The sequence below is a fragment of the Carya illinoinensis genome, chromosome 14, assembly GCF_018687715.1.
Source record: "Carya illinoinensis cultivar Pawnee chromosome 14, C.illinoinensisPawnee_v1, whole genome shotgun sequence".
In the NCBI taxonomy this organism is placed as follows: domain Eukaryota; kingdom Viridiplantae; phylum Streptophyta; class Magnoliopsida; order Fagales; family Juglandaceae; genus Carya; species Carya illinoinensis.
The window spans coordinates 29,623,163-29,650,072 of NC_056765.1; the positions used below are offsets into that span (position 1 = coordinate 29,623,163).

At 34.1% G+C, this 26,910-nt stretch overlaps 1 protein-coding gene across 4 annotated transcripts; it reads left to right on the forward strand.

The window, feature by feature from the left end:
• Positions 1-747: 747 nt before the first annotated feature.
• LOC122295185 (ABC transporter G family member 15-like) lies at positions 748-9,000 on the forward strand. Of its 4 annotated transcripts, none has more exons than XM_043104290.1 (10): positions 1,088-1,219; positions 2,282-2,437; positions 3,755-3,834; positions 4,980-5,441; positions 5,642-5,764; positions 6,527-6,658; positions 6,905-7,189; positions 7,299-7,571; positions 7,681-7,788; positions 8,349-9,000. In XM_043104290.1, the coding sequence occupies exons 3-10, from the start codon at positions 3,778-3,780 to the stop codon at positions 8,703-8,705; spliced, it is 1,797 nt and encodes a 598-aa protein (XP_042960224.1). In that variant the 5' UTR covers positions 1,088-1,219; positions 2,282-2,437; positions 3,755-3,777; the 3' UTR covers positions 8,706-9,000. The 4 variants fall into 4 exon arrangements, 3 of the variants coding, with proteins under 3 accessions (XP_042960223.1, XP_042960224.1, XP_042960225.1); XM_043104291.1 differs by having other exon boundaries at positions 1,102-1,219; positions 2,266-2,437; XR_006237882.1 differs by lacking the exons at positions 2,282-2,437; positions 8,349-9,000 and having other exon boundaries at positions 748-1,219; positions 7,299-7,424; positions 7,498-7,571.
• Positions 9,001-26,910: the final 17,910 nt, after the last annotated feature.

A 26,910-nucleotide genomic window follows, 5' to 3' on the forward strand; every position in this document is an offset into this window, starting at 1 on the left:
GGTTACAAGTATAAGCTGATATATATATACCATAACAGATGCCAACACATGTATTGATCCAACGGCCAGGTATTCAGATGTTGTCACGAGCCCCTCACGTGCTTCAATAGCTCTGGCCTTTTACATCATAAAACCAGATCAAGCTACATATTTAATGATCAATTTAATCACATAACAGAAGACACATTTGTCATTAAAAGAGTAATAAATAAAATATATTGATATACATATTATAGTTTGGAAAATCGAAAAAGTTTAAAAGAGGATGAAAAGTGTTGAAATTTTGAGAGAGCTGACAGAGAAGACTTTTTGAAATTGAAAAGTGAGCAAGAAGATTCACAGAAAAGATGAAAAAGATGAGAAAAAGAGCCTCTATTGTGTACTTACTAAAAAAGTATTGTGGGGGCTGGAAATTTCCTCTACCGGAAGCAGATGCAGACTAATAGATGAATGAAACGTTTTGTTTTATTATTGCATGACGTGAATCGACGTGTACGTGCCGTGTGCAAACACTCTTTGTAAAGCTTTATTAAACCAAATTCTAAAGTTTAATAAAGTGTCAATCCGGGGCTACCCATGGACATTGAAAGCAAACCTAATAGCGGTAAAGCTAATTGAAAGCTGACAGCAACAGTCATAATAATAGCCCTCACATTAATTTCCATTCACTTCCACCAATCTCATCTCTTCCAACCTACACCATTAAACTCTCACACACCTACATGCACATGCAAGCACGGTCTCTCTCTCTCTCTCTCTCTCTTCATTATTTTCGTATGCCCATCAATATTCATGGCAGTAGTACTATTTTGGTGGTCATCCTGTCTGGTGACTGTTGCTCAATCGCACATGTAAATAAGTTGTGTCTCTGGGTTTACTTCTTCATAAGTTGTCTCTGGGTTTACTTCTTCTTGAGTGTTCTTCTTCATCTTGGGCTCAAGATCAGTACATTTTGGGTGGAGCAAAATGGAGATAGAAGTTCCTGCTACTAGTCGAAGTGGTGGTGCTGGTGATGCTGATAAGTTGTTATGGAATAGAGGAGGTAAAAGGGGGACCTACTTGGTGTGGCAGGATCTGACGGTGGTGCTGCCCAACTTCGGGGATAAACCGACCAAGAGGCTTCTTCATGGCCTCAGTGGGTATGCTGAGCCTGGTAGAATCGTGGCTATAATGGGTCCCTCTGGCTCTGGGAAATCCACACTCCTTGATGCATTAGCAGGTTCGTGACTCTCTCTCTCTCTCTCTCTCTCTCTCTCTCTCTCTCTCTCTCTCTACATACATTTAGCTAGAGATATATTGTGGTACAATGACGAATGCGGGGGCAACGATACATTAGAGCACCTTTTTCCTTTCTCAGGAATTGAACGTACGTTTTCATTCCCAATCTTTGGGAAAAGTTAGATTTTCTCTTTTTAGGGTGAGTAATGAATACATGAATTTCTTTAGCTCATTATGTTTCTGTGATAAATAAACCAACTTTACTTAGTTTTGGGTGTTATCGAAGACTTGGAGTTCCCTTTTACTGGGTTTAGTTCCCTAATTTTCCTTTTAGGAATAGCCATGTCCTGGAATCAGAAACTCCAAAAACCCCAGTTTCATGAAATCCAGGTTTATGCATTGATTGGTTTCAGCCTGCCCAAAGTGATCTATTCTGGAATTTAAGATTCACTTTCTTGGTGGTTTGTGGAACATAGCAATGACATCCTTTTGTATCCTGATAAGAAAGAAAATTATAGTTTCAAGTATAATTGTGTATTAATCTGTGTACTAATGTGATGTAATTGATCAAAAAATAGATTTTATTGAAAATAGTGTTAATTTAAATTTTAAGTATGAATAAATCAGTATTAGTACACAGATTAGTGCACGACTGTGCTTATATATAGCAAAACCCTAATAAGAAAATTGCAAAGCAGTAAACAACATCAATTAGGTTGTTGGAAAAAGTAGATATTTTTTTTTTAATGGTGTGGAACCTCATTAAGTAAGTCCCTCGATACACGAATTCATTTTTGGAAAGAGAAATATTTTAGTTATAAAAAAATTATATAAAAATAAATTTATAAATTAACATAACTTGATACAATATGTTATATTATAAAACTATTTTTAATATGAAATAGATCTAAAAAATCATATAAAATTATATTAATTTATAAATTTAATTTTACGTAATCTTATCTGAATCATATATATTTTTTTAATTTCTAATCGTGTTAAAGTTGTGTTGTAACAAATGATTTACCCAATGGACCGCCATAAAAGTAAGCGTTTCTCGTAGATGGACAGCTGGGACGAAAAGTTGACTCAACAGAACTGATTTTATAGCTATTGGCCCATCGGGGACCACCACACGCCTACTTGATTGTCAGTCTGGCTTTTTGGTATTAGTTAGCCCATCCCTTGTAAGGATAAGACAGTTGGAGACAGTTCTTCGGTAATATCTCAGCTCATTCGGTTTTTATTCCCTACAGTCTTATTTTCCAAATAAATGATTAATTTTCGTTACATATTTCACGACAATTGCTTAACGTTGATGCGGTTCAATTTAATTTATTTATTTTGAAATAAAAAATCCAACACTCGAAGAAGCATAGAGGATTTTGATCATGAGGTTTTGACGAAATCAGCATGAAATCTTATATTGCTCATGAAGATCCTCCTTAGTGAGTGGAATAGCAAGAAAAGAAGAAAAGAAAACTTTGGTGTCTCTCTCTCTCTATCTACCTTGATAATAATTTTCTTTCCAAAATTTAAATGGACGAAAATTTTGAGGTTGTCAAAGTGAAGTTCAAAACAAAAATTATGTAGACATATTTCCCTGTCATTATTTTATCTTCTCTTTCGTTTACTAAATAAATATTAGTGCTGTTTGGATAGTGAGATGAGATGAAGTGATTTTAGATGAAAGTTGAATAAAACATTATTAGAGTATTATTTTTTTAATATTATTATTGTTTTGAGATTTGAAAAAGTTGAATTATTCATTATATTTTATGTGAGAATTTGAAAAAGTTGTAATGATATGACGCGGTAAGATGAAACACTTTTACTATCCAAACGGAGTTTTAAAGTAAAGTGGTGGCTGAATTAGGAATTCGTTTTAGATGGACTTAGACTAATATTGTAGTTGTTAACTTTCCTAATTTTTTTTTGTACGTATTAATTTTCTCAATATGAATAGTAATAATATAAGATCCAAATTAAAAAAATCGATGTCTTCATGAACCTAGGGATGTTTGATGCTTGGCAATGGTACTGAAAAATAATGAGATAAACTTTAGGTACTTCCTTTTGTGGGATTGATGGAGGATGGGGGAAACTTGAATTGGTTTAGAGAAAAATGAAATTTTGAGTTTTAACAAAAATTTATTTACAAAATTTTAATTTTGTTACATCCATTTCTAGCTTCTAACTTGTAATTAGTTGTCCTCTTTTGTATACTTTTTGTGTACTTGGTCATGCCTATTTACTTGTTCTAATAAAATTTGTTTTTAATTAAAAAATAATAATTTTATTGAGAGATATTATGGGCCTTTCTTAACTTCTTTTCTTATGGGTTAGGGGGTTTGATGTTATTTCAGAATTTTTTGGATCTTGATGCGAGCTGGAAAATATAATACTGTAGTCATCTTTTTTCCTTATTATGAACCAAATGTGGTGTAAAGGGAAGTGTGATAAAAGGAAAGCATGAATTTAGATACTACTTTGCTACATACGTTTTTACACTAAAAAAAACTTGATCTTGATGCAGGTAGACTCTCAAGAAATGTTGTCATGACCGGAAATATTCTTTTCAATGGAAAGAAGAGGAGACTAGACAATGGTGCTGTTGTAAGTATCATGTGCACGTGGTTTATTTTATTTTATTTTTATTTTTTATGTTTGTATATCATGGATTTTAGTTGAAACTTGAAGGATGTTCACTCATTTTTCTTCATTTGTCTTAAGACTTACAAATCACATGCTAGAAAGGAAGTGTAGATATTGCTTGAGCCTAATGACTTTGAAATAAAAAGCAAATGCTGTCTTTCGTCTTTTACAATCTCTTGTTGAAATGAATAATAAAAAATTGGATTGGATAGCTATATTGAATGAGTAAACAATTGAATTAGATTCGAATATTGAAATTGAATAATGGCAAGGATTATCTTAGAGCATAGGTTGCATTAAAAATCCTGTTGCGATAAAAAATTTCTCCAATAGCTGCTTCAATTTAGTATGTTATCTGCCACTGAATTGACTGATAGTAAATTTCATGCCGCTCGCTCCTAGTTGATTTAGGTACATCACCGAACCACATTAAATTTTCGTGTCGATTTCTATTTTTCTATTTTTGATCATTCTGTCCAATTCATCAGCAATTGCCGCACGTTTCACAATAGCTTTCATCTGTCCAAATGATTTCTTTCGTGGCCAATCTGGATATAGTGCTAAAGGCCACCCATTTTCAACAAGTAGGACTGTGTCCTACATCGCAAATAGTTGACCGACTGATAGGACTAACACAGTCCAGTAGTTATCTTGAAAATTTTCTTTGCATTTTACTGTCTTGGTACAAAGTGTGTTCCACAGAAACCCTACAAGTACGTGATTGCACTGGCAGGAATTGCCAAAATACCTTGATTGCCTTGAGTATACTTCTAGGATGATGAAGTATCTTCCTTGAAGTTGCTTGCATTTGCCCATTACTGTTAGAAAACCAAATATTGTAGTAATTAGATCACGTTCCAATCTGCAACTACAATCAACGAAATATTAACGTTCCTATTTTCTTTGAATATTGCAGATTATTTGGAACAGAAATATGATTTTTTTAAAAACCTCAAACTCAAAATGATATATTACATTCACATTCTTAAATTAAATTACTGCAAAATGAATGCAATGGTCATCTGGCTGACAATTATGTCTCCTTTACTCTTCAATAATGGTGATTTTCTTTTGATTTAATGAACTATTTTATGTTCAAATTTCAGGCTTACGTGACTCAAGAGGATGTATTGTTAGGAACGCTCACTGTCAGGGAAACTATAACTTACTCAGCACATTTGAGGCTTCCGGCTAAAATGACTAAAGAAGAAATCAGTAGCATTGTGGATGGAACGATCATAGAAATGGGTCTCCACGATTGTGCGGATAGATTGATTGGCAACTGGCACTTGAGAGGTATAAGTGGTGGGGAGAAGAAAAGACTAAGCATTGCACTTGAAATCCTCACACGACCTTGTTTATTGTTTCTTGATGAACCTACCAGTGGCCTTGATAGTGCCTCAGCTTTCTTTGTGGTTCAAACTCTTAGAAATGTTGCTCGTGATGGAAGGACTGTTATATCTTCGATTCACCAGCCAAGTAGCGAAGTCTTCGCACTTTTTGATGACCTCTTCTTACTGTCAAGTGGTGAAACTGTGTATTTTGGGGAAGCAAAGATGGCAACTGAGGTATAATAGTATACATCTAACTTCACAAGCATAGAGCTGTGTACCTGGATGTGCCTTTTATGTTTTATAATGAAGGTTTATTACTTATCCAATAAAAGAAGAAATAAGATAGTTCCACTCATAACAGATTTAATTTAGTTCCAACTTAAAGATGAGTACTTCTAGATTGTAATCTAATAGGTTGCACGCTTGTTTTTCAGTTCTTTGCTGAAGCGGGGTTTCCATGTCCAAGTAGAAGGAATCCTTCTGATCACTTCCTACGTTGTGTCAATTCAGATTTTGACATTGTAACTGCCACGTTGAAAGGATCTCAAAGACTACGTGTACGTATGAGTTTCAACCAATTGATTTTTGTGATATCTGGTAGCTTCTTTATATATTGCTGCGGCTGTGTTTAATGTGAAGATGCTGTAACAAATGACTTTTGATGTCAAACCTTAGCCACCTTCAAGCTGTCAATTTATCATCTCACTTCAAATAGTGGAGCCTTGAGATTTCATCCTCCGCAGAATTGAGCAGCAGGCACAATTCGTCTTCTTGGAAATAATGTTGTGCTCAGATTACATAAAAAACCTGGATTATACAAAGTAAAAAGCATCTTCCATAATTATCAGTTGTACCTTGGCATTGCCTTCAATCATGAGGTTCCCTGCAACACAATCATCCCCATCTCCTTCCAGACCCTCCCCCCACCAAAAAAAAAAAAAAAAAAAAGGAAGCTTTGCCTCCCTATCACTGACCAGAGAGTCCATCCGGCTTAGAGTCAAAATTAATTCCATATTCCCAATAGCAGCTTTTACTTCTGCATTTATTTTTAAAATAGTAAGTTTGTTTCAATTTAGAAAAATCTCTCTTTGATGTTGTTGGTCAACCAAATTAGATGCAGGTTGAGAATACAGTTACATCCTGCAACCAATACTTTTATTGAAGGCATTGTTAGCATTAAACCGATGTATAAAATCCCCTTTAGAACCTACATTCTCCTATATTTTCTTTTTCATTTTCTTCTGTTTTTTATTCCACACTACATGTTTTAAGTAGTAACTTTCATTCTCATGGTTTCGAGAAATGGTTTGTTATTATAGGATATCCAAACTTCATCAGATCCTTTCATGAATTTGGCTACGTCAGAGATCAAAGCAATGCTTGTTGAGAGATACAGGCGCTCACAGTATGCAAAAAGGGCAAGAAATAGGATTCAAGAAATATCAACCACTGTAAGCATCTAAGCTTAATTGCCAATTTGGATATGAACATCAATTCCCATGTTGAGGTCTGCATGCTGCATATTGAGATCCATACAACACAATTTTACCAGAACATGCTAAAAGCAACTGTTACTAATATGTTTGATATGCAACTTGCTTTTACAAATGGGGCGCCATTAACAATTATAGAGTGATTTCAGATGTGTTTTTTTAACAATGTGCTCATGAAAAATATGAATGAGATTATGTTTGCAGGAAGGACTTGCACTGGAAACAAAAATGGCAAGTCAAGCAAGTTGGCGGAAGCAACTTTTAACATTGACACGGAGATCAAGTGTTAACATGTCTAGAGACGTGGGGTATTACTGGTTGAGGATAATAATCTATATAGTTGTATCGATATGTGTTGGTACTATCTATTTTGATATTGGCTATAGCTACACATCAATCTTGGCCAGAGGAGCGTGTGGGGGATTTGTAACAGGGTTTATGACATTTATGTCAATCGGCGGCTTTCCATCCTTCATTGAAGAGATGAAGGTAAAGCAATTTCATCCTTAAAATGATACAGGGTTACAGGGAAAATATCTTTTGAGGTCTTTTCATCCTCTCATTTTAGGCTCATAAGCTTTTCATTTTTCTGAGTCAGGTTTTTTATCGAGAAAGGCTTAACGGGTATTATGGAGTAGCAGTGTTTATTCTATCCAACTTCTTTTCTTCGTTCCCTTTCTTGGTTGCTATTGCACTTTCTACTGGGACTATCACATACTACATGGTGAAATTTCGACCAGGATTTTCTCATTACATCTTCTACTCTCTTAATTTATATATCTCCATTTCCGTTATAGAGAGCCTCATGATGGTTGTAGCTTCTTTGGTTCCAAATTTCCTGATGGGCATTATTACAGGAGCAGGAATTATTGTAAGAACGTGTACTTTGACAAGCTCCTATTATTTTTGTTTTGATTTTCATCAATAGATTTAAGCATTCCATTCTTTTCATCATCATCTTTATTGGTTAATTTATGCAGGGAATCTTCATGATGACCTCTGGTTTCTTCCGTTTGCTGTCTGATCTTCCCAAGCCATTCTGGCGGTACCCAATTTCCTATCTCAGTTATGGCTCATGGGGCCTACAGGTAACTCTTAATTAAAATAAACTTCGCATATCTTGGTCTCAGCTCATGCTGTCATAAACATAGCAACGAATGTGTGTAGTGGGGCTAAGATAAATATTGGGCTCAATTATGATTCTTGACCAAAAAAGTATATAATAGAGGGAAATGATTTTGATAAAACGAGGGAAAAAATAAGCAGAAATCAAAACCAAAACGAAAAGTTGGAATTTTGAAAAGAAGTTTCTTTTTCAAACCCTTCAAGCTAGGTCAGTTACTTGGTATTTTGGCCGAGACTGTTAGGGTAGAGCATTATTTTCTCTTAATTGGATCAGAGAAGCAGCCGGGAAAGGTTTACTTGTGATAAAAATATATATATATATATATATACACATTTCAGACCTCCCAAAAGTTTCCTGAGAAATACTAAGTGTCTGTCAAACTGACTACTTTAAGCAAAACAGCATTGACTCTATCTCATCATACTGGACATAAAATATATAACAAATATATAACAGGGTAAGTCATCTTATAAATAGTCAAACTTCCACAAGGCTGATAAACGATTGGAATTGGATATCCAGGGTGCCTACAAGAATGACTTGATTGGGCTCGAATTTGATCCTCTAATACCTGGTGACCCAAAGCTGAAGGGCGAGGAAGTTATCAAACAATTGTATCGCATGCCGATAGGTCATTCGAAGTGGTGGGACTTGGCTGCTCTAGTGCTGCTTCTTATATTTTACCGGATGCTTTTCTTCTTGGTTCTCAAGCTCAAGGAGAGAGCTTCACCATTTTTTCAGCTACTTTATGCCAAAAGAGCCATACACCATCTTGATAAGAGGCCATCATTCAGAAAAATACCATCTATCGCTTCAAAGCGGCACCAACCTCTCTGCTCACTGTCTTCTCAAGAGGGTCTTAACTCTCCTCTTCAGTAGAAGCACATTATTAACTGAACTTTGGCTTATAAGCTACATATCTTGAAGCGCACATTTGGATATTTATGCCAATTGTTTAGTATCTGCTCGAGGATAAACAGATGCAGACAGCATTACAGTTTCTATTGAGTTTTATTTATAGAAATTGTTTGGTATTCTTTCTGATTCAGATAAGAAATATCAGCATTGCCATAAACGGGTTACTCTGGCAGCTTGTGTTGCTTTTTTTATTTTCTTTTTTTTTCCTGACTTGTATTTATTGTATGTCATAAACTCAAAATACTGCAGTACTTCATGTTTCTGCTCTTATGAACTATTTGAATAAATTACATAGAAGGCTCACTCAATGAAGACATATATGGTGCCTGTAACAACTCATCAAAAGCAGGAACAAAGTACCTATCAAAACCGATCACCGTCCCTCTTCATTTCCCCCCTTCTTCACCCATCCCCTTACCAATCTCAATTTTCTTTAGCTTTCCTTCTTTTCTTCAAAACATTGGAAGTCTGCAGTCAGTTTTTAGGTAAGGCCAAACTTTCAAGCAGCCAATGTCTAGTATGTTGTTAGCCATGTAGGCTTACATCTCCTTGTACATTCTACCATTTCTACTTGGTTCTTACTGTAATTAGTATCCTTGTTTTAGCTTTTACAAGAGCTTAGTTTGGGAATTCATTCCGGCCCTCAAAAGTTTTTCCTCCCCCAAACCAAGAGTTTATTAATAAAATTGGTGTAGCAATCCACTTAGACCACCACCAATAAGATTCACGCCCCTCCCTCGTGCACTCCTGACCAACTACGGCCCCATCCTGGCAAGCATGATGTTAAAGACTTAAATCTAGAAGTTCTAGGATTGTTAGATACTAGTTTAATTAAACCCTTTAATTTTTAGGATCATAACATTCTACCTCATTTCTGAATTCGACGTCCATGGCAGTCCACTCTATTGACACTGACACGCTAGTATAGCCCTTTCCCCTTTTAGTAACTTTACTCATTTATCAATATTCAATGACTTAACACTATGCTCATATATAGTATCAAAACATTATAATCTAGCCTATAAATCACCAATTTCTTGACTTGAATCCTTGATGTGGTTCCTGCTTTGATACCAATTGCTAAAGACTTAACTATTGATCCAAAAACTCTAAAACTGTTGGATACTAATTTGGTTAAACCTTTAATCCTCATGATCATTACACATGACAGCATGTATCACTTAGTTTCTTTTGATTTCAGCCTACTCCTATCCTCCACCTCCTTCCATAATAGATTATAGCTTCTCCTTCCCTTTTCCAGATTTTTCCTTCATTTTTAGAGTTTTTTCTTACATTTTCCTACCTACCTCTATTTGAGACTGCAAAGGACGCAGAATTGAAGATCTTGAACAATTCTCCCAACACAGTCAGACTCAATATACGGATTATTCCAACAATTGCCACCATAACACTGCCTATATGATGTACGAATCATTTGATACCATTTTGTCGATTTGTAGTTATTTTTCACATTGCATATATTATGTTGGGTATTTGGGGTATTTTTCTTTATATTAATGCTCAAATACTGTGAACCACTCAAACCAGCAATAAATTCTTGAGTGCCCGGAGCTGGCTGTCTTTGCTAGGGGTGTTCAACTGGGCCGGATTCCGGTTTTACCGGATTCCGGTTCCGGGTTTCGGCCCGGATTAAATCCGGGCCGAAATCCGGATGGCAAAACCCGGACCTATGCGGTCCGGATCCGGATAGAAAATCCGGGTTTCATATCCATAACCCGGTTAACCGGGTTTCTATATAAAGGACCAAACCAAAAAAACCCTAAGTTCCTTCGGTCCTTCCCCTCCCCCCCGATTCTACGCCTCCTTCCCCTCCCCTCATCTGCTCTCTCTCTCTCAACCCTAGCTACGAAACCGTAGCCGCCGCCGCTGTGATGGTCTCAACCCCCCCTCTGTCTGTTCCGCCATTTCTCCTCTCGGTAAGCCTCTCTCTCTCTATCTCTCTCTCCATCTTTGAGCATTTCGGTAAGAAATCTGTTTGTTGATTTTGATTTTTTTTTTCTTTCTGTGCATTGGGTATTAGAGTAGAGGCAGCAATGGGAAATCGTGAGTATAGTTAGATCTGCATATATCTTTTTTTTTTTTTTTTTTATGGGTTTTTTAGTGTCAAATCTGTGCTAGCCATTTCTGTTCAAGTTCAGATTTGCAATAGATTTTTTTAGGGTTTTTTTTTCGTTGAGTACTTTGTTGATTTGGGTCTATTTTGTTTTCATTTCTTTGTGTTTTATGCCCAAATCTCTTCTGGGTATTTGGTATTTAGTGTTTGTGAATCACTGTCTGGTGTGGGTTTTCTGATTCCGAGGGTTGAAGGGTTTGATGTTTGAAAGAGTTGAGATTGTATTTGCAGCTATGGGTGTAAATATGGAGACTGCACAGTTTTTCAAGCCCGATTTCGAGGAAAATGGCTCGATGGAGAGAGTGACCCTTTTTCTAAATCTGGTATTTTTTACTGTGGGAATAATTTTGTCAAATAGCATCTATTACTGTTGAATTTGCTATTTACTTCTAACTTATAAAATCTTCTCATATGTAAGATTTAGAAGAGTTAGATGGGATTGTTATTTTCTTTTCTTTTTTATTATTTATTTTGGAATGAAATGCAGAACCATATCACTTCTAAATCTCCAAATTACATGGATGGAAGATTGCAATTGTTTTATATCATCCTTAGTGATTTGAAATTAGTCTGTTCCAATCCTCAAAAGGACAAGTTTTTCTGTTAAATAGGTTTTTATGGTCCTGAAAGAGTCGTAGTAGTGGTCTTTGCATGTTTTATCCCTGAATTTTTATCTAGGACTTGTGCTTGGGGATTTGTTTTTTCTTAACAGTTGTGACAGCGATTAACGTTGTGACGAATATTGTAGGGTACGTTATGTTTTCAGATTAAATAGCCCGAGAATTCTTCTTGTGGTTATACTCTGTTTTTCTAGTCAATTACATGACTTTTGATGATTTTGTAGTGTTACTGGTTCTGGCCTGGCTCATGAATTTAATGCCTCTTGAATGCAGGGTCCTCCAAGAAATCTGTTTATTGGTGGAAGTTTGATCCAAGCAGCTGTCCTATTTAAATTTATTCATTTTTCCCATGTTGTTCTAATGAGTTGATCCTATAGATCAGGTCCCTATTGTCCAATCTACTCTGTTGAATCTTTTTGTTAAGTATGTGCATCACTGTGTGGTTATATTTAGCACTCTTGGCTGCATTAATATCGTCATGCATCCTTATATTACAGGTCTTTTGTAGGAAAATATACATTTTTTTTTTTTATCACATTCATATATCAAGCAGAAATGATTTGGCCCTTTTTCATTTGTAAGATGTCAATAGCATGTTCATAGGAGTACCGTGTAGATGGGTGACCAGATTTGTGGAATAACTTCTAGTATCAGTACCATAACTACAATATGCAGTACATGTAGTTCAGCACATCCAAACTATTGACAAATACGATGCTTCCTCGAAATAGCTAGCTAGCAGTACATTTATATCAAATTTTCAGTGCATGGCATTGTATACTCTTTATCTATCAAATTTTCCTTGGAAGTCATAAGTGTATAACGCATTCAATTTCTAAATTCTGACACATTTCAGGTTTAGGTGTGTTCTTTTGCAGATTTAAATGTTCATTTCTTGAGACTACATCTTTCTCTATTATTATTGGGCTTCTGAAGAGCAATGTCAATTTTTGTAATCCTTTGGGTGTAGTCGTAGGAGGAATGTTCTTACAAATTTGTTCATGTTTGTTGTTATGTATTGGAGTTTAATTAAAGCAATATATGTGTTTTGTAATGTTCTAAACAAATTAGTTCAAACAATGTAATATATAGTGGATTTGTTTTTTCTTTTTAGGTTAATTAGTTGTTTCTAGCTTATATGTATGTGTTAATTATATAATTAGTTGATATTTTTATCATCATGGACAATGATAGAAAAACTATAAGCTTTTATATAACAAAAAAATTTTGCATTTCAACAATATTTCTTGAAAAAATTGCAATAAATATTGGATTTTTGGTAAAACATATTTTCAACATACAGTATTAAAAAAAAAAAAAAAACCCGGTTTTGATCCGGAACCCGGATTTCCGGGTTGTAAAAACCCGGATTAATTCGGGTTTCAAACCGAGTCATAACCTGGGTATGACTGGGCCGGAACCCTGTCCGAATTTTGAATTCAGATTCCGGACCGGGTATACCCGGATACCCGGTCCGAAACCCGGTTGAACACCCCTAGTCTCTGCATGATCCATGTAGGCTAGGGATCAAACCGGTCACTTTAACCGTGGTCCGTAAACGTAAGTTAATGACATTGGACCCATAGGCCATTGGCATACTGCCTCCCAGTAATTAATGAAAGGATAATACTAGTCCCACCGCTGGTGGGAGCCACCGCTGGGAATAGTTTAATTTTTTTATTTTTTTATTTTTTATTTTATGATTAAGAAATTATTTTTTAATAATATTGTGAATTTTAAAAAATATATATTTAAAAATATTAAAAAAATACATGTATGAAAAAAAAAACCAAAAATCACTAACGTGGCTCCCAACGACCTCGGAGCAGTAAATATATCAGCTTTGCTACATACAATCGCCATATGCAGTCGGCGTGCAGTCGGCTGTACGGAATGAATAAAAAAAAATTATAAATTTTTTTTTTATATTCAAGGGGACTTACATGAATTATAAAAAATTATAAAAATAATTTTTTTTTCATGTAGGTTCTGTATTAATTTTTTTTACAGCCGACTGCACGCCGACTGCATCTGCCGATTGCAAAAAGTATTTCTCTAAATATATATAGCATCATCCTTAATGAAATCATTTGTTTCAGCCTTCAGGGTCCATTTTTTTTCCTTTTTTTTTTTTTTTATTTTCATTAACAGTCACACATGGAGAATCCCGACTTGGATCTGACATAGCAAAAAAATTTTCTACCTTTTTTTTTCGTGTATTTTATTAATGCTTTTAAATATTTTTTTAAAAAAATTTATAATATTATAAAAAATACTTAAAGAAAAAAATAATACACCAGTTGGGATTCTCCATAACAATATTATTCCAAGCTTCATGCATTTAATTTAGGTTATAATAGATCACTAATGATCCATATACATCTACAACTATATATTTTTACTACAATGTTTTAACAGGACGGCAATAAGAAAATTTAATGATATTTATATGTATAGATTTTATAACTTATAATTATTTTATAACAATCAATATGATTCTCCTACTTTATAAAAAAAACTAAAGTTTTTTATATTCAAGTTTCAAACTTTAGATAATGCCCTTATACATTTAAGAAATAGTTATAAAAAATATTGTATATGAAGTGTTACTCTTCCATAAAATTTAAAATTGGAAAATGTTAAAAGAACCTGTTTTGGGTTCCAGTTTAGTGTTCCCGCTTGACGTGTAAAGGCCACTTGGCATTTGATTTTTTTTCCTCTCTCTCACTTGCTTATACCAGGTCAACCTCGACGCAGGGTTCCCCTCCCCTCCATCTACCCTGCCCCACGTGACTACCCATCCCCTATCCTCCATCTCCCCTACCCCACGTGACTACCCATCCCCTGTCCTCCATCTCCCCAACCTCCATTTCCAACAACCGGCTCCTCGTCTCCATCTCCGACTGTCTCCCCTCCCTTCCCCTCACCCAATTTTACTTTGTGGTTAGTGCAAGTCATGGGGCTAAGGATTTCGCTGGGCTACCGAAGTTGGTGGCTCACACATGCTCTGTTTTGGTGGTGTAAAAACAGAGGATAAGTGTTCGGGTGGTGTGGGTCTATGGTTGGTGGAGGAAGGTAGTGATGAGCAGGGACAAAGTGGCTGGTCTGGGTTCACTTGGTGGCTCTTGGATGGTGGGAAAAACATGCAACACTTGAGTTGTTGTTGTGTGGTAGAGTTGGACAGTGAACCTTGGTGTTAGGCGGTTCGTGGCTTGTTGATAGAGAGGCTAAGGGCTGCAAGTTGGCTGGTGACAGTGGCATATAGTGGAGGAAGGGCTGCGGAATGGAGTTCATGGGTTGCTCGTGAGTTGGGCGATGCTCGGTTGTTCTAGATGTAGGTGTAAGAAAATAACTTGAAAGAATAAAAAAATCTATAGGATCTTTTACTTCCTGTCATTTGGGTTTGAGAGCTGAAAAACTTACAAAAGAGAGTAGAAATTTTCTGTAGGGAAGATACTTCTAGTTTTTAGTCTTAGAACTTTATGGGTGAGTTTAATGGAAAACACAAATCCCTTTATATAGGCAAGACTGTAGACCTTACTTATTAGTCCTACAACTTTTAGGCTACCCTCATTATTTTATCTATAAAAAAATAGCAAGAGTCAACCACTTTATTTATTAAGGGCAATTACTTATGCTTGATATATGAAATGAACCACCTTAGGGAAGACAAATAGTTTTCTAGGAAAACCAAAAGTTTAACTTTCTCCCACTTGGATCACTTAATAGGTAAAACTAAAATGGTAAAAAATAATGCCCTCAATTTTGTCAAGGTATCTTGTATATGAACCATGGCGGTAATGCTCTCTATAGTGAGCATTTTCCTTCCATGTGTCACACTACGTAGTATCCCTTAAAATATTTTATGAATAACTAATAAAAGTCATTCAAGTCCAATTTAATCACCCAATGGATATGTTGAATACTTTACTTTATATGCACAATTGAACTGCATTCAACTTCATTATTTGTAGAATATATAGCAACATGAGAGAGATTATACTTTATATAGGCCCATATGATCCACATGACCCTGAAACTGTTTTACTAGTAAACCTTTGGTTTTCGAATCAGCTAACATCAATTATGTACTAATGTGCTCAATATATACCACATTATATTTGATGTTCTCTCTCACTTAAATACTTATGTCGATATGCTTGCTTATGCTTCCGCTCTTATTGTTTTTTGAAAAGAACACTGCAGCAGTATTATCACAAAGAATTTTTAATGGTTTTTGAATGGAATCGACAACTTTAAGACCAAAAATAAAATTCTTCAACCACATGGCCTATTTGTGTCGTTGCTTCATAGCACGTAATGAATTCTGCCTCCATAGTAGACGTAACAACTATAGATTGCTTCATACTCTTCTAAGATTTAGATCCTTCAGCAGGAAGAAAGATATATCCAGAAATAGACTTTCTGGTATCTACACAACTGACAAAATCTAAATCTGAATAGTCAACCACTTGTGAATTTTCTATTAGTAGGTTAGCATGTAATCTTTGGTTCCTTGCAAATACTGCATCCCCTTCTTTGTAGCTATCCAATGTTGAAAACCTGGGTTACTTTGATAGCGACCCAATAATCCAACCGCTAGACATATGTTTGGACGGGTACAAACTTGAGCATACATCAAGCTACTCACTACAGATGCATAAGGCACATTTTTCATCTATTCTTGTTCCAATGCATTTTCAGTGATTAACTTTTATGAAATTTATCACATTTGATTATAGGAGCTACAGAGGCTTTATAATCTTTCATATCGAATTTCTGTAAAACTTTTTCAATGTAGGTCTTTTGAGACAGTTCTAAGATTCTTTGTTTCATGTATTTATAAATCTCTATGCCAATGACATAAGAGGCTTTACCCATATCCTTCATTTCAAAATTTTGTGAGAGAAATTGTTTAGTCTCATATGATAATCCCAAATCACTGCTTGTAAGAAGAATATCGTCTACATATAAGATTAGGAAAATGTATTTGCTCCCATTGACCTTAAGGTATATACATTGATCAACAAGATTCTCGATAAAACTGTATGAGATAACAATCTTGTGAAATTTTAAATACCATTGACGGGAAGCCTGTTTTAGTTCATAAAGAGACTTCTTCAACTTACATACTTTCTGATTATCGTCACTGAAACCTTCATGTTGTTTCATGTATACCACTTTATCAAGATTCCCTTTAAAAAAAGCTATTTTCACGTCCATTTGATATAACTCTAAATCAAAATGAGGTACTAAAGCCGTGATTATCCTCAACGAATCCTTCTTAGAGACCAGAGAGAAGGTTTCATGATAATTTATGCCTTCTTTCTGAATTAATCCTTTAGCAACAAGTCTAGCCTTATATCATTTGACATTACCAAAAGAATCTCGTTTAGTTTTATAAACCCATTTGCAGCCAACCGTTGCCACCCCTTTTGATAATTCGATGAGATCCCAGACTTCGTTCTTATAAATGGATTCTAACTCATTCCTTATGGCATCTAATGAAAATATAGATTTATCTCCACATATGGTTTGTGAAAACGTAATTGGGTCTTCTGGAAGTCCAATGTTAAAATTAGACTCAGTTAGGTATACAATATAATCATCTAGAATAACAGGCCTACGTATCCTTGAGGATCTTCTTAGAGCCACTACTCCGTCATTTGGAGATGACTCAATTAACTTAGACTGTAAATGCAGAATAACTTCAAATTGAGCCTTATTTACGAAGACATGTTGTTCTTGAATTGGTGTCACCACATGATCTTGTGATTTATTTTGCCTTAAGACAATCATTTTTCAGCCAAAAGAAGGCAACGTAGCATGTTCAGGTGTTTCCTCAAAAGTGACCTCTTGAGGATTCACATTCCCATTGGGTTCAGCATCTTCAAGAAACCTTGCATTCTTAGATTTGACAATTCTAGGGCTATTATTGGGATAATAAAATCTATATCCTTTGAAGTTACTTGGATACTCAATAAAAAAACCACTAGTTGTCCATCGGTCTAACTTCTTTATGTTAGGATTATAAACTTCAGCAGGACAACCCCATATATGTATATGATTTAAACTAGGCTTCCACCATTTCCACAACTCAAAAGGTGTCTTAGAAACAGATTTGGATGGAACCCTATTCAATATATACACTGCAGTTTTAAGAGCTTTACTCCACAAGGAAAGTTACATGTTAGATTTACTAATCATGCTCATTACCATATCCATTAGCATACGGTTCATTCTTTCTGCAATGTATTCACAATATAAATTGAGAAACCAGAGTCAATCCATCATGAATTTTTAGTAGCGTCAATGAAAAAAGATTCATGACACACAATAGAGATAGAGCTACCTTTCTTTTCAAGCTACTCTTTATACTTGATGTAGCTCTTCTTTGCATGGCCCTCTTTCTTGCAAAAGAAGCAGGTTAACTTTTTTCCATTAGATCCATTGGATTTTGATGGCACATTATGCTTCATTTTCTTTTGAGGTCCACCTTGGCCTTTCTCATTCTTAACTTTATCATTCACGACCATATTTGCACTTTTAGGTCAATCATTCTTCATCATTTTCTCTTCTTACACACACATGATCAGAAGATCCGTAATTTACCAGTTTTCCTTATGTGTGTTATAAGAGATCTTGAAAGGTCCATACTCAGATGACAGTGATTCAAGGATGAAATGGACCAAGAATGACTCAGATATCTCTATATTTAAGCCCTTAAGTTGGGAAACAATGTCTCTCATTTCATTATGTATGCATGCATACCCTTAGAACTGTCAAAGACTTTAGTAGTGAATTATTTGATAAGAGTGCTAGCTAAAGCCTTGTCAAAGCGAACAAACTGTTCCTCAATTACCTGCATTAATTCCTTAATTGTAGCACAATCACCAATATAACCTCTAATGCTATTATTTATACGAGACTTTATGAGCATTAGACTTGAGCGATTAGATTGCTTCCACCATTGGTGATTTTTGATAACTTCTTATGCATCCATATTCATGGCGGCAGGTGGTTGCTCCACTCAGAGATAGTCAAGGTCCATATACCCCAAGGTAAAATGAACTAAATCTTTCCAGTCAAAATAATTAGTGCCATCAAGCATTGGAATAAAATAAACACCATCAGTTAATAATTGTGGAACAATAGCTGCAAAACCAAGAAAAACTTTAATGATATGAATTCAAGTAAATTTTAATCTTCATGTGGGAAAATGTAGATAACATCATAAATTTATTTATCTTTATTTATAAGAAAAATTGTTCCAAATATTAACAAATAAAATTATCCACAACTGTAGGCAGAAGACAAATTTTACCGTCAATACCGAAAATAATTTTCTTATACTAATTAAATCACAAAAATTAAAGATTTTTCTATAGGGATAAATTCTTAAAACTTATGATTTAATTACAATGAGATTCCAAATTTATTTATGTATTCTTTTAAATAATAACGATGCTATAGCACTACCTTCATTATTAAAAGAAATAAAACTGGACATATCCTAAAATAGGTAAAAAACCTATTAACTGTAAATTAGTCCAAAGTCTAAACATGCATTCGAAATCCATTAATATAGTTATGAGCAGATGGTCAAGAATTCAAAAACAAAAAACTTAAAATCTGAAAGTCAAGCCCACAAATGTTTGAACAAAGAACCACAAATCATGACCCGGCTACTCTCTCACAACAAAGATTATGACAAGATCCATTGATCACTCTAAGAGAATAAAACAAGGAACAAAACTGGATTTCAGAAGCTCACTATATGAACAAAATTGAAATGCTAATATTTCAAACACAAAGCTGAAAGGTATGATATCAAATGTAAGAAAATAACTTGAAAGAATAAAAAGATCTATAGGATCTTTTACTTCCAACCATTTGAATTTGAGAATTGAAAAACCTACAAAAGAGAGTAGAAATTTTCTGTAGGGAAGAGACTTTTAGTTTTTATCCTTAGAACTTTATGGGTGAGTCTAATAGAAAATACAAACCACTTTATATAGGCAAAACCTTTACTTATTATCCCTACAACTTTTGGGCTACTCTAATTATTTTTTAAGGGCAATTACCTATACTTTATAGATGAAGTGAAACACCTTAGGTAAGACAAATAGTTTTTTAGGAAAACCAAAAGTCTAATATTAGGGCTTGAAAGATGGTGGCTTGGTATTACTACCGTGAAGAAGTTACAATAATATGAGTATTTTACTTCCAAACAAATTTTAAAAAAAATTCCAGATAGGCGTGAGATTTGGCCTGTCCGAATTGGCCATTTTTGGACTAGGCTAGATCGGACCGAATTGGGTCCGGTCCAATTTTGGGAGGACCGAATTCATTCGGTCAGGTCTCAATCTAATGGTTTTTCATCTCGGATCGGACCGAATGAAAAATAAAAATAAAATATGATTTATATAAATAATTTTATAAATCAATTATATAATTTTTATATAATTATTAACTAATACTAATATTTATAATTATATACTAATACTAATAATCTAATATTATAATATAGACTATAGTTATACTTATACTAATATAGTTATATTAAATCACTATAAGTAATATTAATATATAGTTATACTAATAGTCTACTATTAATACTAATCACTATATATAATTAATACTAATATATAGCTATACAATATATTTATATAGTTGTACTAATACTATTAGTCTATTATATAGTTTAAATTCTAACATAAGCTATATAGCTATAACTAATACTTAATAAGAATATTACTATTATTTAATATAGTATTATCATTTTATCACTAACATATAGAATTCTAGTAATACTACCAGTAGTCTAGTATAGTTATTAATTAATATAGTTATAGTATTAGTACTAGTGTAATAGTGTATTATTAGTTATAGTAAATAAGTTAATAACATGTATATATATTAAATTATTTAATATATCACAACATAATTATATAAATATTAAAAAAAAAATCCTCATTATGTATTAACTAGTAACTATCATAATACATTGATATACTCTATATACTAATTTAGATAGATACTAAGAACCAACAATTAGATTAGATATAAAGTATATATATTACTATCATAATATATTTTTTTGATACCATATGCTAATTTACTATATACTAATAGACTAATAGTCTTAGTGTATTACTAATATATATATATATATATATATAATAGTATGCTATACGTATATATATTAAATATATCAGTGATATATTTACATAATTATTAAACAAAATGTCCATTGGATAAAATAAATAAATAAATAAATTGAAAAATAAAGAGTCTAGGATGGACTGAACGGACTGACCGGTCCTTGGGGAGTTTGGTCTAGTCCAGTGTGGGAAAACCCTGAACTGAATATATCCAGTCTGGTCAGCAAAACCTCCCGGGACTGGACCCAACCAGACCGAACTTCCCCTAATTCCAGAAACAAAGAGGTATCCAAATATGAGATCGAACAATAACTAAAAAGTTCATATAAATCAAACAAAAAATCCCAAGCATTTGAACCGACAAATTGCAAAACCCACCGACCTCCTTGATCTTCTTCTCAGCAATCTTGGAGACAGGTTTGGCCTTGACAACAATAGGCTGGTTCTCGGGCAAGACTCCCTTTCCAAGCAGTCTGAAGAAGCTAAATTGGGTGAGGGGAGGGGAGACGGTCGGAGATGGAGGCGAGGTCTAACGAGAATGAGATTCTAGGCCTGGAGCTAGCACAGATGAAGTAGCAGTGTGAGGAGTTGGTTATCGGAGACAGAGGGGATGAGTAGCCACGTGGGGTAGGGGAGATGGAGGAGAGGGGAGGGGAGCAGTGTGTGGGGGTGACCTGGTTTAAGCGAGAGAGAGAGAGAGAGAGAGAGAGAGAGAGAGAGAGAGAGAGAGAGAGAGAGAGAGAGAGAGAGAGAGAGAGAGAGAGAGAGAGAGAGAGAGAGAGAGAGAGAGATGCCAAGTGGCTTTACACGTCAAGCGAAAACAAACGGAATCCAAAACAAGTTGTCTAGCATTTTTCTTTAAAATTAACTCAAATCAAAATTTTTTAATATTTTGATAAAGTGTCATTATCATATAATTGATGAATTGTAAGATCGGTTGAAAAAGAGCTGGTTTTCTAGTGAAGGTTGAAAAAGAGCTAGTTTTCTGTTTCACTACGGTTATACTAGTGGGATTAATATTGTTATTGTAAGCTATATATCTATTATATGGTCAAGAATAGTGTTACACGTATTAATAATTTTAAGTATAATATAACACACATACACACACGAGGGATAGTCTTATTATTATTATTATTATTATTATTTATTTAAAATTTAAATTTTTAACCATTTTTAATAGTTGACACATCAGAGTAGTACTACATATAATTAACTATGTAAGTAAATTAAACTATAAGTAAAATTAAATAGCATTATATTTAATTCTTAGGTTGAAAACATGATCAGTTAATGTTCGTATGATTGATCGATCTTGGCCAAAGCTCTTTGTGCATGTTATAAACTATCTTGAATTGTATGACCACATTTAGTTAGTCGTCAAACGAATAGTGCTAGTCGTCAAATGTATAGTGCTAGTCATCAAACGCATAGTGCTAGTCGTCAAATGTATAGTGCTAGTCGTCAAAAGTATAGTCTCATTTGTACTCCTATATATATCGCTGTATCATTTAAAGAATTCAGAAGTTTCATAACTTCTCTGAGCTCTATCTCTCTCTCTCTCATTTTGTAAGTTTTATAACACGTTATCAGCACGAATTCTCGTGTTCTTCCTCGTCTCTCCCAACTTCATCTTCTTCCTCTGTCTCCAGAATATTTAGCCCATCTCTGAAGGCCATTTTTTTTTTGCCGGCAAGGCATGCCAGTTCCCATGGCCATGTTCTTCGAGAGCTCGTCTCTGGACTTCACAAAATCACCGATATGATGCTATCCATGGTACTCGGTTCAAAGATCCATGAGCATGTGATTCTTGTAATAAAAAATTCAAAGTTGGTGGGAAAGCGTTTGGTTTTTGTAAAAAGAAAGATAGATGAAGAGGACAAGTGGGTCCCATGGAAGTGGCAAGTTGTTGTTCCAGATTGATGCAAGATGTCCAACTACTTTTATTATTCTAAGAAGGAACCAAACGACTATGAAGGTACACCTCAGTTTGATGTGATAATCGTAATTTTAGTTATTTATTTAGAACTAACATTTCAGGAGATTATAAGCAAGGAAGATTGCTTAGATGGCAACAATGGTTCAACCACTACAAATTCAAGGGAGAATTTATTGAAGGTACAGGCAAATGTTTAGACGTGATAATAATATTAAATTTACATATCAGTTATATCTATGGTGAATTAAAATTTAGATAATTTACATTTCATTTATATATGTGGTAAATTTTTATTCACATAGTTTATATACAAGTTTTATTTATTTATTTATACTTGTTATGAATTATTGATGATAAGATTCATCTTGGAATGGAAATAGAGCATCCCTGAAGGATCGCCCCAAATCAATAATAGCTTTTGAGTATCTCATAGTTTAAATGATTGATACTTATACCAAAAGCTCATTATGATTTATGCACCTAAAGTTGCATAATTGAAATTGTGGAAAGAATATATATTTGAATGAACGTCTCGAATGTGCTCTTGAAGTAGCAATATCGAGTATGCTCCTGAAGTAGCAATATGAAATGCAAACATTCATAATATATTCTAAATTTATATCTGGTCTTTCAGTGACTGAGCAAAATAATGAGTTTTTGATAAGAATCATTAGTCACGTTTTACTAGATCTACATCATTCCCTGAAGTGAATGATAATGAATTTATATCATTCTATTCCCTGAAGTGAAAAGAATGATGCGTTTCATTCAAAGAAACTAAGAGATTGGACATGATAATGAATATCATTTTGGGCCAGAAGCTCGTAATGGAAAAGCTATAAGCTTTCTCTTTGAGATGATATTATACAATTATTGAATCAAATATTATGATGCATCAAAAAGTGATATGATTCAAAATATTTGTATCTTTTCATGGTTATCTTGATCATCCAAAATCAATTACGATAAGTCGAATGATTTTCATATGGACGTCCATAAAAGAACCAGAAGATTCTTTTACTAGAAAGTCTTACCACCAGAAGTGGAAAGAAAAATTTGCTTGAAGCAAATAAGATGAAATTATTCGATGTTATCTTAATTATCATATGTGAACCAGAAGTTCAGATGATAATTAAATTTTGGATGCAATAAGATAAAAATGTCTCATATTCTAACTGCTAAAATCCCAGCGAGGATTGAAGTCCTTGTAGGACAATTAAGAAATTCAGCAGTCTAAAGACATGTCTAAAAGCATATGAGACTTATTGATACAAAAGATAGAACATCTCAAAAGAGAAAGGTACAAATAATTTGGTACTCCTGAAGAGGCCATACCCACAGAACAAGCAATAAAGTCTATCCAAATTTTCTGTATAAAATTCTCCTATATAAACTCTTGAAGAGTATAAATCTCCTGAAGAGTGCATCTTGAAGAGGTTTTTCATAAAAATGTATTTCCTTGAAGAGGGACAGGTGCCTGAAAATAACGAGATCTCGGTACATTTCATAAATAGTTGAGAAATTATGGATAGAAATAAAATCGTTGTCAACAACGTTTTTTCATATGAGATTACAATTAACATTACTAGAAGTAATGATGAAAGTGAATCAAAACTGTCGAAGAATACCGACGTAAAATATTGGCCAAATTTGAAAGCAACAATTCCTGCAGACTTGATTCACTAGTAAAATATGATGTATTGAGACTTATAGTCCAAACACTTAAAGAGGTGATGCTTGTTGAATGTCAGTGGGTATTTATAGAAAGGAAATAAAAGTGTGATATATAAATCACGAGTCAGTTTCTCAATTCCTATAGAATTGATATCACAAAGTAAAATGTGATAAATATGGACTTGAAGTCCAAACATCTAAAGAGGTGATTTTTGTTAAATATCAGTGAATATTTATATTTATGATATAAAAAGCCTGAAGTTTTTAATATGAAAATGTGATATAGAAATCATAAGTTAGTTTCTCGAAGAAATAATATTGATATGATTTTAAAGTGGTTGAAATCATATTGAGATTTTTATTAGCTTGAAAGTTACTGAAAGTTTGGATATGCATGATTAATTGCATATTTATATGGATCATTGGATCATGATATATATATGAAAATCCCTGAAGGATAGAAAATGCCTGAAACTTCTAATATGAATACATCTAGAAATACGTATTCTATCAAGTTTCAAAGATCCTTATATGATCTAAAACAATCCAAACGCAAATGAAAACAAGTTATTATTGCAGTTTATATATGATTTAAATGTCATTGAGGCTCCAGAAGAGCTCATAAAAACTGCACATATTTGAAATATAAATCTGAAACCCTTGCGGCTTCAAGGGGAAGATGAATGATATTATTAGTTCTGAAATACCATCTTTTAAATATAATTAGTATTTCAGATTCATATTATGGGTTTGATATGAAGTGTGCATTATTAAAGAAGAAATAAAGAGGAGCACACAAAATATCTACCAGATGATAGATACACAAATATGAATATTTGTGAAATATTATTTTATTATCTTGAAGAAAAAAATTACAGAAATTTGAGGCATTTTACTTCATTCTTCAAACGCTCTTGTTCTTCAAGAATCTGCATGGCATCCCTATTTAAAGGGGTGGGCAATCGAAAAGAAGATTTAAGTAAGGATTTTAAATTCTTATTCTCTTGGTTTATTGCTCCTATCTTCATGTTGGACTTCAGAAGAAGTCGCTGAAGGATAGCAATATTCTCGTGGAGTTTGTCAACTCCACAAGTTCTAGATTGCAGTTGCTGAGAAAATGCAACAATGGATGATAAGTATCGGGTACCGAGACTCACAAGCTCATAAATAGCTTCATTATCTGACTTATGAGTCAGATCATTATATTGCATTGTAGCACTTGTGGTGGAAGCAGGAACAGCTGATGAACGGGGTGCAGAATACCTCATATATTGACCCTGAGAAGATTGCTGAGCCATTGTAGAGAGAGATTGTAGAGTAAAAATACAGTATGATTATAGAAAAGTGAAGAAGATGAGATGCGAATGAAGATGAGCTGAATATATCTTTTATAGAGAAAATTATGATACAGCATCTCTCGTGAAGCAAGAGAAAAGAGATAAAATATAGTTTCATAGCTCTGCAGCGCCTGACAGCACGCCTGACACCTACAAAAGAGTTGAAAATCCACGGTGGTTGTCTGATCTAAAAAGGCTGGCCACCGTTTTTATTGAAAAAGGAGGTTAGCGGTTTAATACTGATGAATTCTTCACTAACTGTGTTATTTACAAGAACTCCAGAAGAGCAAAATTCCAGAAGAGTAGTGATGAGCAGAAAGATCCAGTTGTGATTATTTTATCAACATGGTTCAAGTCCACAATTAGTTAGATATGCAGATGCATGTTATCTTTCAGATCCACACAGAGAGATCATTGCAATTCATGAGGCAAGTCGAGAATGCATTTGGCTAAGATCAATGATCCAACATATTCAAGAAAAGTGTAGTCTTCCAGTGATTAATGATAGTCCAACAACTTTATACGAAAATAATGTTACTTGTATTACTCAAATTAGAGGAGGATATATCAAAGGTGATAGAACCAAACATATTTCACCTAAATTCTTTTATACTCATGAACTTCAGGAGAAAAGTGAAATTAACGTCAAGCAGATACGATCAAGTGATAATCTGGCAGATTTATTCACAAAAGCATTACCAACTGCAATATTTAAGAAAATTGTTCAAAACATTGGAATGCGGAGGTTTGAAGACCTGTTATTATACACTTTTCAGGGGAAGTAATGTCTTGAAGACTTGTGCTGATTGTACTCTTTTTCCTTCGCTAAGGTTTTATCCCACTGGGTTTTCCTTTGCAAGGTTTTAATGAGGCAATCCTAAAACACTTGGTTGTTCACATGAATACTGTACTCTTTTTCCTTCGCCATTGATTTTTTTCCACAGAGTTTTTCCTTGGCAAGGTTTTAACGAGGCATATTCTTTAAATATGGTCATCCAAAGGGGAAGTGTTATAAACTATCTTGAATTGTATGAGCACATTTAGCTAGTCGTCAAACGAATAGTGCTAGTCGTCAAATGCATAGTGCTAGCTAGTCGTCAAATGTATAGTGCTAGTCGTCAAAAGCATAGTCTCCTTTGTACTCCTATATATATCGCTGTATCATTTAAGGAATTCAAAAGTTTCATAACTTCTCTGAACTCTATCTCTCTCTCTCTCCTTTTGTAAGTTTTATAACAGTGCAGGATTTTTTTTTTTTTTTTTTGCTTGAAAAATACATACGGCGTGGTGTTTATTTT

Excerpts from the sequence above, each read along its gene's own strand:
- LOC122295185 (XM_043104289.1), top strand. The coding sequence starts at position 967 with ATGGAGATAGAAGTTCCTGCTACTAGTCGAAGTGGTGGTGCTGGTGAT. Across the intron at positions 3,835-4,979 it reads GACTAGACAATGGTGCTGTT|GCTTACGTGACTCAAGAGGA; the intron begins GTAAGTATCATG and ends TTCAAATTTCAG. Across the intron at positions 7,190-7,298 it reads CCTTCATTGAAGAGATGAAG|GTTTTTTATCGAGAAAGGCT; the intron begins GTAAAGCAATTT and ends TTTCTGAGTCAG.